This window comes from Monodon monoceros, unplaced genomic scaffold (assembly GCF_005190385.1).
Source record: "Monodon monoceros isolate NGI ecotype Baffin Bay Population unplaced genomic scaffold, NGI_Narwhal_1 Super_Scaffold_13, whole genome shotgun sequence".
NCBI lineage: Eukaryota > Metazoa > Chordata > Mammalia > Artiodactyla > Monodontidae > Monodon > Monodon monoceros.
Window position 1 is genome coordinate 83,364,507 of NW_021703769.1, and position 12,964 is coordinate 83,377,470.

The following is a 12,964-nucleotide window of genomic DNA, read 5'->3' on the forward strand; positions in this document are numbered from 1 at the left end:
GCAAGGCTGCTTGTTTCTTTGATGACCAGGCGAAAACTGCCAAAGCTTGGCTGCGAAGTTCTGATCCATCTGCCGTATTCAGCAGACATTGCACCTTTGGATTTCCATTTATTTGGGTCTATTACAAAATTCTCTTAATGGAAAAAATTTCAATTCCCTGGAAGACTATAAAAGCACCTGGAACAGTCCTTTGCTCAAAAAGATAGAAAGTTTTGGGAAGATGGAATCATGAAGTTGCCTGAAAAACGGCAGAAGGTAGTGGAACAAATGCGTGAATACGTTGTTCAATAAAGTTCTTGGTGAAAATGAAAAACGTCTTTTATTTTTACTTAAAAACTGAAGGCACTTTTTCGCCAACCCAATACTTAGTCAAAATGGGCAAGACTAGTTCATTTGAACCAAAATACAACCTGTTGTTGCTGTTGTGAGCTGGGCAGCTCCCAGAGGACAGGACCAATGAAGAGTGAACCAGGAGAAAAGAATGACTGTAAACAAGGTTAAGAAAACTGAAGGTCAACAACCTGGGGAACTCAGCCCTTTGTGGGAAGCTGTAGGTGGGAGTTGCACTCAGTTTGGTTGGTTGATGAAGAAACCAACTGGTTGCGTTTCACTTAAGAAAAGGGTTCTCAATTAAACGGACCTTTCCTGATGAGTAGGGGACTCAGCAGATTCAAAACAAAACAAAATAAAAAAACAGGTATAGGAGTCTAACTCATGGCTTAGTGATGAAGTTCTGTCTCAGGGTCTCAAGCCTAAAGGATATGGCCAAAGGATCAATCTGGGAAAGTCTGACACGGCAGTAATACTGAATTTTCAGACACATGAACATGGAATATCTGTCCATTTATTTAGGTCTTCTTTTATTTCCTTAGGCAACGCTTTATAGTTTTTAGTGTAAAAATGTTGCAAATTCCATGTCAGTTTTATCTCTAAGATTTTTGAAGATATTTTAAAAATATATAAGATATTTTTAATAAAACTTATAAATTTTAATAAGTTGCAGATTATTCTTTCCTAGTATACAGAAATATAACAGATTTTTGTATGCTCATCTTGTATCCTGTAACACTGCTAAACACATAAATTTTAGCAGCTTTTTAAAGATAATATCACATTTTCTGCAATCACGTAACCCTCAGTAAAATACATTTTTACATCTTCTCTTAAAATCTAGATGCTTTTTCTTTTTCTTATTGCAGTGGCTAGTAACTCCATTATTGGGATCTGTTGTTGAGCTTCTTGCATTGATGAGTTTGTAGTTTTCATCAAATGTAAAAATTTTTCAGTATTATTTATTCAAATACTTTTCCACCCCTGCCTCCTTGGGATTCCAGTTATACATATATTAGGCCATTTGACGTTGTCCTGTAATTCACTAATGGTCTTTTCATTGTGTTTGATTTCTTTTTCTTCCTATCTGCCTTTCATTTTGAAGAGTTATATTGCTATATTTTAAAGTTTACTAATATTTTCTTCTGCATGTCTAATCTGCTGCTAGTCCTATCCAATGTGTTTTTCATCTCAGACATTATAGGTTTCATCTGATCACACGGAGTGCAGTTATGACGTTTCAACGCACTTCTCTGCTAACTCTAACATCTGTGTCAGCTTTGGTTTGGTTTCAGTTGATTGATTTTTCTCATTTTGGGTCACGCTTTCCTTCTTTACATGCCTGATAATCTCTGATTGGATTCTAGACATTGTAAATTTTGGTGCTGGATATTTCTGTATTCCTATAAATATTCCTGAGCTTCCTTCTCCAGTGCCGCAAAGATACCTGGAAATGGTCTGATCCTTTCTGGTCTTGCTTTTAAGATTTCTTAGGCAGGACCAGAGCTGTTTTCGGTCCGGGGTTAGTAACCCCCACTACAGACCCAGGACACTTCTGTGCACCCTTATCCAATAACCCCATGGATTACAAAGTTTTTCAGTCTGGCTGCTGAGAAGAGGCACTGAACCCCACGCTGTGTGAACCTGGGGAACTACTGCCTCCACTTTTTGGGTCCCTGGCCCCTGGCCTTGGGCAGTCTCTTTACATGAACGTGCTGGTGAATAATCTGCTAAATACTAGACAAAGAACCTCTGAGGACTCCAGAGCTCACTCTCTACACAGCTCTCTCCTCTCCAGTACTCTGCCTTGATCTCTCTGAACTTTCAGCTCCCTTCACCGCAGGGATCCCTCCAGGTTTCACCTGTGTTCTCCCTCTCTGTGCCACAGCCTGGAAATTCTCTCAGGGCAGTAAGCCGAGCAATCACAGGGCTCACCTTGTTGGTTTTCCATCTCTCAGCCATTACACCTTCGGTTGCCTGATGTCCAGTATCTTGAAAACAATTATTCCATATACTTTGTCCAGTGTTACGGTTGTTTAGATTACCTATCTAGAATTCTCCTTCAACTCTCTCAGTGAGGTTTTCTACTTTTCTTCATGTTCCACTCATTTCTTATAAAGGTTATTCCCAGGTATTTAATAAATTTTACTGATATTGTAGAATTTTCGTCTTTTTATAGGACATAAGAAAAAGTAAAATTTCCCTTAACCATTCCTATTTTTTACTGAAATAAAAAGATAAATATCCATCAAATTTCTACTGTTTATACGGTAAGAGAAATTGAACCAGAGGCAGATCATGTAAGGAGACTATAAGATTTTCTGCAGTTTAGAGTATCCAATTATTCCTCCTGCTGGAACGAGTATTGTGCCTAGCACTAGAAATTTTGGGCATATATATATTTTGAATATAATTACAAAATATTTTTTATCCCAAAGTAGAAAAAATAATTTACAGTAACTATTTGCTGGGGGAAAAAAATGGATACAAATCTGCCTATGACACTTAAGCAACTTTGTTTAATTACTGAACTACTCTCATTTTCTCAGTGTAGCCACCTGTCCTAAACATGGATATAAGCATCAATATGAATAATATAACATTTGAAACTTACTAAAATTCATTGTGTAGTTTATAACACAAGCAGCAAAGAAAATGTTATTTTTTGTCAAAGACGGAAAAGCTGAATTTATATTAAATATTTGCTTTTTTTAGGGTTAGCACTTTCATAACTGACACCAAAGGGTGGAGTTAGGAAACAGCTACCGTTTTTATAGAGTATGTTTTCCAATTTGAGACTTACAGCAGCCTCCTGAAGGTTAACATATGACAGCTGAAGGTGATTATTGGAAGGAAGCAGATGAAAGAGTAATTTGAAAAAATAGCGTAAGATTTTTAGACAGGTTTTATATCTTGAAAAAAATGATGACAAAATACGATGGATCCTTAATAACCCATCTCAGTGTCTGAAGCCTTCAGTGAACAGAATATAATTTATCACGTCTAACCTAAACCGTTTTTGCTTCAGAATAACCAGTATCTTCTTAACGAGTTTCTGGTGGAATGGTAGTGAAGCATCTACCCTGTTTTAATGGTGCATATATAATGAACCACCTTCTCAATCCTGCTTCAATCAAGCAACAATGCTTTGTCTTCTTGAGGATTATCCAGGGTGTGTCAGGTTAACAGGTAAATTAGCTGATGCAAAGAGCAAGGCAAAAAAGAGCTCAATCTCCTCGCATATTTTTTTTTTTTTTTTTTTGCGGTACGCGGGCCTCTCACTGCTGCGGCCTCTCCCGTTGCGGAGCACAGGCTCCGGACGCGCAGCCTCGGCGGCCATGGCTCACGGGCCCAGCCGCTCCGCGGCACGTGGGATCTTCCCGGACCGGTGCACGAACCCGCGTCCCCTGCATCGGCAGGCGGACTCTCAACCACTGCGCCACCAGGGAAGCCCTCCTCGCATATTTTTAAGTTGACACCAAAATTGTTCTATCATATAGAAGTTTAAATAGTTGCATATATAATAATGGCATAGTATATGTTTTAAAATAAAACGGTCACACACTGTTTTAAATGTATCCAATGGAAGTTAATATAATGATTTTGATATACACACTTTCTATTTCTTAAAAATGAACTGACAGAGGGCTTCTCTGGTGGCGCAGTGGTTGAGAGTCCGCCTGCCGATGCAGGGGACACGGGTTCGTGCCCCGGTCCGGGAAGATCCCACGTGCCGCGGAGCGGCTGGGCCCGTGAGCCATGGCCGCTGAGCCTGCGCTCCGCAACGGGAGAGGCCCCAACAGTGAGAGGCCCGTGTACTGCAAAAAAAAATAAAAATAAAAATAACTGACAGAGCTTTCATACTGTTTCTTTTTACTCTTTGAACTTGAGTATTAAATCCATTTATCCCACAGAATTTTATTCTAATGTAACATTTTTCTATGCCTGAAAGATATTATTTATTACTCAACATACTTCTCTGAAATAAAAATATACAAATAAATGGTAATTTAAAAAGAATTTCCTTTTGTCAAAATAGTCTAAGCACTTAAAAAAAATTTCATCTGGATTACTTGTGTATTGTAATTATTATTACCACACAGCTAATGAAAACAACATCAATGTATTACAAATTTTGAAAAATAATTATTAAACATTAAAAACTTAGAAGGAGATATGTCTCTTGAAAGTGGCTGTTTATTCAATTACTTCACATTTTATTGAATGGAAAGTTATTTACTATTACAATGAACAGAACTGGATAGAAATTTACTACAAAAAGAAAAGAAGGTATTGGCCACATATTTGCATACAGTTAATTTAAATCTAATGAGTACACGAAGACATAAACAAGTAGAGAAGAGGCTGATGCATACCAGCAAGCAAAACACACTGAAGTAATAAAAATGAATATGGATTTAGAATATCAAATGATATCTTTTTGCAAAAGTTAACGAAAGTGTCTTCCGAATGAATGAGAAAATATAAAGCACAAACTTTCCTATAGTGCATGGTCCTTCTACATCAGGAGAGCACATTGATCTGATGAAAATAAACAGAACTTTTCACTCCCTCCTCGCTGAGATCTATCACTGAAGCCTCCCCGAGCTCTTTTCACTTCTGGGTAGGTGAAACGAAGACAAGTGTGTTTCAGGGAAGAGTATTTCTCAAAGGGCTTTTTATTTCTAACACATCTTGAAAATTCTAATTCTATTATGTGGAAGTGTGTGTACACCACAGCGCGTTCCACTAAGTCTGCAGCCTGGATAAAACAAGGTGCCTCTTGCCTGCGGTAACCCTTGCAGATGTTTCTCTGCTTTGTTCTCATAAACGTTCCTTGAGGCACAATATATACTTTGATGATGGCTGGAGAAGGGAAAAGGGAAGGTTGTTCACAAAAAAATGGTACAGTTCTTGCTGACCACCTATACATCTGAATTAAGAAAACCCCAAGATTGGTCAAAAGATCCCATTTCTAGTGTCATACTCTGCCCTTACAAGTAGTACGTATAGAGTGAAGGCAAGGAGCTCTTCTATGGGGTGTTTAAAAGAGGCTTCTTCAAGCCCAATATTTTAAACTGTGCTTGTCTTGCACCCTGAAGGTGTGGTTTCACAGAAGACTCACTGGGAAAGGCGTGTCCTTCTTTTGAGAAGTGGAAGAGATAACACAAAGCAGGTATGAAAAGAGAACTGGCAGGTGCCAACACAGAAGCATGTTCTCAGGTAGCTCAATTTCAGAAAACATGCATGTGGAAACTGAAGATCTAGAAAACTGTTCCTTTGCCACTATCCATGGCATATACCCCAGTTTTAAGACCACTGTTATATATCACCCACATCACTACTTCTTTTTATGAGGAAAAACAATATGGATTCTTTTGAAACCCCACTTCCTTCTTCCTGGGGCATACAAAACATGGTATCATTTAATTTTTATGAGAATCCTCTAAGGTGGGTTTTATTATACCCATCCCATTTCACAGATGGGAAAAGTAAGATCAAACTGGTTAGATAACTTGTCCAAAGTCCAACAGATAATAAGTTGAATAGAAGTATGTGAACTCAAGTCATCTGCCATCAAAGCCCACTGCTCATAATCGTTCTCATTTCTAAGCTCACTTTTTTTTTTTTGCTTTCTAATACCCCTTCTAACAAACCAAGCCCCATGTCATATTATGATAAAATAGGATTTAATAGACTGTATTAACTGATTGCTGGTGGGCCAGAAAACATGTAGTTCTACATACATTAGAGCCTTTTAATGCTCACACCACCACAAATGAGGTTTGATCACCCCCATTTTGCAGACACTGAAAGTGGGGCTAACAGGCTTCTTGCCCGAGGTCATACCGCTAACACTAATTGGCGCTGAGCTGAGATTCAAACCTAGGTCTGTTTGATTTCAACAAGCTCTTAACTATTATGATAAATTGTTCTCACAACAGCAGATCCTCTGACAGTACAGGCCTAATGATGAAAGAGGAGGACACAAACTCCTCTGTCTAAACAGGGCAGGTGGATAATGGGACTGGGCAAAGCAAGTAGGGCACAAGGTGGGGACCAGAGAGTGCTGAGAACTGGGTATCCATGCCTGTACCCCAGGACAGCACTGCCAGCGCCAGCTTCTGTGTGGGGCTGCAAACCCAGGAAGCCATGCCTGCTGACTGTTCAAGAGGGACTGAAAAGCAGATTTTTATGTGAAATCTTACAAGTGTTAAATTCTGGCAATCAATTAAGAAATATCTACTGTGCATATATCCACATATATTTTTAAACTGATTTTTAAAATACCCACACCATGTTCCAGGTAGGTTGAATGTGGTTCATGGACCACCATATTATAACTTCTGAGGTAAAGAGTGCATGGTGGGCTGTGCCCCATGTTGAGAAGATCATTACTCTATATAAAATATCTCTAGAGACTTCCCTGGAGGTCCAGTGGTTAAGACTTTGCCCTTCCACTGCAGGGGGCATGGGTTGGATCCCTGGTTGCAGAACTAAGATCCCACATGCCATGCAGCCAAAAATAAATCAAGAGTGAAGATTATGTTTAAATAAATATATAAAAATATCTCTAGACAGCCAATTCTCTTTCTTATTTCATTTAAATAAGAGCATGGTACTGCTGATTTCTGCTGATTTGGGGGCCTCTGGGGCTGGTTTAGGCAGTTGCTAATTCTCCATCCCACTCAGAACTGGAGCATCCAGCATAATCCTCACATAGAACAGGGGGTAAAAAGATACAAAACTAGAAAAACATCAAGCACTGCAAGGAGGTAAGGCTGGGAAGCTGATCCTGATGCTTCCTGGGTGAAGCTGCACCTCAGATATAACCTGATCTCCAGTTTCCCCCATCTCCGTCCTCTGTACTCAGTCCCCAATACCTAGCACATGGCAGGTGTTCAATAAATATTCAGTTTTCCTGCTCAGTGTAGACGCTGTACTCATGCCCACCCTCCCATAGTTCCATTTTTTCCCACCCCAACTCTGAAAGTTAGCCAGGAAGGTATTTGTTGACTAATCAGAGCTCCAGCAGCTATGACCTAAAGGTATCTGTTTAAGCATTTACGCTCCTCAGACAGGAACAATACTGGTGGGTGGGAGAGCTGCCACAAGAAATCAAATCTACCAGGCTAAAGCTGCTACTTGCATTCCTCTGTAACTATAGCTTCTTTGGTCTGGTGATTTCACTACCGGGCTTACTTTCGCAAATATAACGACAGACTTCCTAAGTGTGCATACAACCTGTATCAGAATAGTAAATCACATTCTGATCATATGTTCAAATCTATGCCTTTAATCCTTAATGCATTACAAATTAAATCCAATATTTCCCCCAGCTTGCGCTATTATGGCCAATAGGCAAATATTCTAGACACATCAACCTGAGACAGAATCTTATTTTCAAGCAATCAATTACTTATATTCGCTGGTGTAGGTGGTGAGCTCACTGTCGTTGTGCATCCACTTGAATTCCAAGGGCCAGCTCCCTTCAGCAAGACAGGTGAGAACGAGACGGTTCCCTTCCAGGTGAATCTGCGGAAGGCCCGGCTCTGTTTTAAAATATGGCACAACGTCATCTGAAATATTAAAGGAAAAAGAGAAAGAAAGGAAAAAAACTGAATGAGGTACACATGAAAATGTCATTCATCCAATTAATCAATCACTTGTTTAAACAGACCTAATTTTAAAAAGCAGAAATGATGGCTATTTGGCCCAATTAAGTAGCAAATTATCCTTGACCCCCTAGAAACCTGCAATACCCTAGACAATATTTCAAAAGGCTGAATGCTCTATGACAGCACCATGTGAAAGCACCTGACAAGTTCATCCGAGTTATTTCCACTTGTGATTAATACTTATGGCATACTGGGCAATCTCTGCTGATGCAAGCCTTGGCTTTAACTAGGCATTATATTCTCAAAGTAACAATCAAGGGTATATACCTTGGCTCTAAAAGAAAAATATAACCTTCACTTAGTTATAAAAAAAAAAAGGTAACTAGGATAAACAAGATTAACACATATACATAAATGACATGAATCACAATCCAGCTTTCATCTCACACACACACTGTCTCTTTCGGTGACATCCAGGGGGCTATCACACTGGAAACCCATGTGTATTCATAGAGTGGAACAGCCTGCAGCAACAGGAACGAACCAACTATTGCTACACACAACACACAACACACAACACCACGGATGGAGACGTATGTGTAGTGAGAGAAGCCAGACAGGAAAAAATTATAGCGTATGCTTCCATGCAAAAGTTGTTCAAAACCAGGCGAAACTACTCTGTGGTGTTAGAGGTCAGTCAGGGTGAGCGTTGTTACCTCTGGGGGATGGGGATGGTGGCAGGTGTGTAACAGGGCAGCTCGTGGAGAGCACATCAAGATCCATTTCACAACATGGTTACACGGGGCCATTCACTTTGTGAAAATTCATAGAAAATCATCCTGTATCTGACTTGTGCAATTTTTGTATGATGCTTCCTTAATTTTTAAAAAGTGTATGAACATAGGAGACTTATTTGCAGTTCTAGCTCTATCATTTGTCTAATAAAATCCCCAGGGCACACCCGCATAATCCGGTGTGTCTATCCTTCAGGCCTCCTACCCTCTCGACTCAGGAATGAACACTCCAGCACACTCTGCTTTTCACTCTTAAGCCAGGCTAAGCCCTTTCTCCCTGGGGGCGGGGGGGGGCTTGCCTGTGTTCCTCCCCCACCCCGGGTGCTCCTCCCCAGCTCCCTGCAAAAAGCTGATGCATTCCCATCCTTCAGGTTCACCAAGCTCCTCCCACCAACACGCCCTAACAAACCGTGACTTATACCCAGTGGATTCCCATGCACAATCTCAAACACTTCTGAATTTCTAAACCAATGCCAGGAACAAAGTAGATACTGAATAAATATTCGTTCGATGAATAAATACAATAATAACAAAATTAACAGTAATAGCTAGTGTTCACTGAGTATCTACTATGCCGGAAACTGTTCCAAGTGCTTTATATGTATTGCTTGATTTAATTTTCACGAAAGCCCTACAAAATAGATGCCATTATTATACCCATTTTACAAATGGGTAAAGAGAGGCATAGGGAAACTAACTTGTTCAAGGCCACCCAGACAGTATGTGGTACAATCATGATTTAAACCCCAGATAATCTGTTTCAGAATCCAGATATCCTATATATTATGACTCTAAATGTCACAGGTTTCTCAATAGAGAAATTTTCTTCTCAAGAATCCCTATCTTAATGGGACTTCCCTGGTGGTCCAGTGGTTACGACTTCACGCTCCCAATGCAGGGGGGCCCGGGTTTGATCCCAAGTCAGGGAACTAGACCCGCATGTGGCAACGAAGATCCTGTGTGTCGCAACTAAGACCCAGCATAGAATGAATGAATGAATGAATGAATGAATAAATAAATAAATAAATAAATAAAAGAATCCTTATCTTAACTTCAAATTTTTGATAAATTTGTAGAATTATTAAACTGGACTTTTAAATTACTGTATTTTTCAAATTAATCATCAAATAGCATATTAACAGTGCCAAAATTGAGACTGTTTTTACATTAAATTGTACGTATAGCTGGTTTCTTCTGTACTGAATATATAGAATTTAAATACAGAGTTTATTTTGCCATTGTGCTGATCACTGTATTCCATAATTGGTACATTGGTAATACAATGTTACCCGTCTCTTACTAGTATTTATCCAAATAAATAAATGTTAACTTGTATCTGTGAGTGGAGTAAGAGCCTGTAATAAGGAGATTTAACCACCTCAATGAGATGCCGGGCAGGAGCTGAGAGCTAAAAGATCAGCAGTTGTCGATACTCCAACAATACCACGTGCAAAGGCCCTGTGGTGGTAGCAAACATGGCGAGTAACCTTGGAAAGCACAAAAGACTGAAACACCAGCCGTTCTGTAGGTTCAGAGAGAATGACTGGAAGCAGGGCCTCGCAGGCAAGGCAAACACAAGTCGGCTTTCCACATCACCCCTGTGTGATTTTCAGTGGTGCCCACTTCACATTCAAAAGCGTTCTTCTCATGTGAATGATAAACTATATGACCACCCTAGTTCTAGGCCTTGGTCAAAAGTACCGTCAGTATAATTACGATGATGACTAGCTATTATTATAAAAGGACGGCAGAAAGGCTTTGAAGGGGCCATGTAGTTAAACGTTCCTTTTGGCTGCAACATGGAGAAGGAATTAAGAGGGGCCAGAGTAGTGGGAATAGACCAGTTAGGAGGTCACTGCAGTAACCCAAGGAAATGCTCTGAAAGGTGACAGTGGGTTGGGTCAAGGTAAGAGCAGTGACTGTGGTGGTGGAGACAGAGAGACACGGATGGCTCTAAGACAAGATCTAGGGGGCAAAAAAGGCTTAACGATGGACTGAATACGGGCGTAAAGGACTGAGAGGTTCGAGAAGGATTCTTAGATCTCTGACACGCACAACTTTCCGTTCAAGAAACACACCTTGATTCTGTAATCAGCATGGGGAATACAACAAGAATAAGACAGAGTTTCTGTCCCTTTAGAGGTTATAGTCTAAATCCGGCACAGGAATAGAAACGATAAAGTGTCAGGCGCTGTGGCCCTAACCCTAACACAAAGGCAGGAAGTAGTCACCCCTGTCCTACCCCAAAAGTTCCACCTGCTTCTGTCGCACATCACCTACTCTAAGTTACAATTCAAGTGAATTCTTAGGTTTTGATTGTCAACTGTGTGTCCAATTTCCCTTTTTGCTATGCGCTAAAATCACGCACTCTCATGACCCAAGCAGTCTAAGAAAGCTGAACTGTGATGGATATGGCTTTGATACCTTGGGATTGACTGAGCTACTGGCTTTATTAATGCCCTGCCATTCGCACTATATTCAACAACAGAAAAAGAAATGCCTTCATATGGTTCCAGTGTGCTACAAGAGTGAGTCATTAAAAAAACAGATATTTTTGAAAGAAAAAGGCTTCAAGATAGATGCTTAAGAATTTGAATTTGGTTTTACAGTTGACAGAGCATCACTGATTTAATACATGATGGTTCTGAATGTAAATAATACCATAATAATTCAATTTTTCCTAGAATTCATCGTTTACTAAACATGCCTACACCGTGTACAAATTATGCTGGGTATTGTGATCTAGTAGGAAAAAATATTTTCAAAAAAGAGAGGTTTCATAGGGCTGGCGAGCAAATACCTTGCGACAGTGAAGAATTACGGTTGGCACTGACTCTGACGTTAGTTATAGGGAGGAGGGAGGGTAACTATGGCAGTGTTCTGGAATGCTAAGGGTCTAAGTTAAAATTACTGCCACAAGTGTTTTAACATAGATTAGCCGATGTGCAGAAAAACACAGTTAGCTCTCTGAGCCCAGAAATATTTACCACTGAAATATACAGAGTAGATCATGAAATTAAGAGGGCCTAAAGGTAACAAAACATAAAAGCTCTGGGGAGAGAAAGAGAAACAGAAGGAAGAGTATTCAGGTCTGCACAGACCCCTACAAAAGCATGTGATCTTTATATATCTTAAATGGAACAGAAAAGAGTTTGAAAAGATCCATAAAGACAAAAATGATTGAGGTAACTCTGAGATAAGATTATGAGACTCTGACCTGGGGACAAGTCAGTGGTCCACCTGATGCTCTTTGAGGTGTATGTGTGTGTGTTTTTCCCAAATAATAACTAATAGGAAAAATGAGCAGACATTAAGTATGCTTCTGTATTCTTACAATGAACATTCATGGAACCCTGAATGAATTACTAAGAAAAACTGAGAAATTTCCATTTTCACAATTAAATAGAACATAAATCATTTATGAAAGAAAGAGTCTCGTCTGTCTGGATAATACAGATTTAAGGTCCATCCAAAGGAGAGGAATGGACTTGGTGTTCTCTCAAGACAACATCATAATTTTATGACGTATAAGTCACTTCCCTAAATGGATTTCTAAGGTTTTCAGATATAGCGTAAATGTATTTAACTTTACCTGTCCAATATGAAGAGAGTCTTCTGCTCATCCAGAAAGGAACCATGACCCATTTGCCACAATAAAAGTCATTTCCATGGGGAAGCCAGAGGATAAGACACTCTGAAGCAGAACCACGTCCTGGGGTTCCAGGCTTTCCTACCATGAGGAAGAGTGGCCTTGCCATGGGTTTTAATTATCTGCTCCCAGTGGAATATGGAGGATTTATTACCAGATACTCCTTCATGGCAGAATGGATAGGAATCACCTAGTCGGTGCCAGGAAAGTCAAACTTCAAGCGATTCTTACGATGCTGCCCATGAGAGAACTTCAGCCACGACCGTCAATAATTGTCATCTGTTCCGTAACTTCCCCTCTTCTCCCCCATTTTAAAGTGATAACGAGTAAAGAAATAATAATAATCACTTCCACTTAGTAGAGGAATCAACCTACCACAAACAAGGGGGGTCTAAAGCAGAGCAGCCCACATGTTTTGGTGACAGTAAACTTTATTAGGGAATCATCCTCAGTGCCGTCAGCCAGGTGAGCGCCCAGCGCGAAGGGCTGGGAGTCACAGCCCATGGGCACCGCTCAGCTGGAGCAGGGCCCCGTACTACTGAACTCTGCTTTCTTGACGGCTGAATTTCCCA

General features: G+C 40.1%; 1 protein-coding gene across 1 annotated transcript in view; it reads right to left on the reverse strand.

Moving 5' to 3' along the window:
* The window catches only part of SDK1 (sidekick cell adhesion molecule 1), a 653,415-nt gene that overhangs the window by 359,644 nt on the left and 280,807 nt on the right, over positions 1-12,964 (reverse strand). Inside the window, exon 3 of the mRNA XM_029220872.1 lies at positions 7,751-7,910. Coding sequence (XP_029076705.1) covers positions 7,751-7,910 — 160 coding nt within the window. The remainder of the gene's footprint in view (positions 1-7,750; positions 7,911-12,964) is intronic.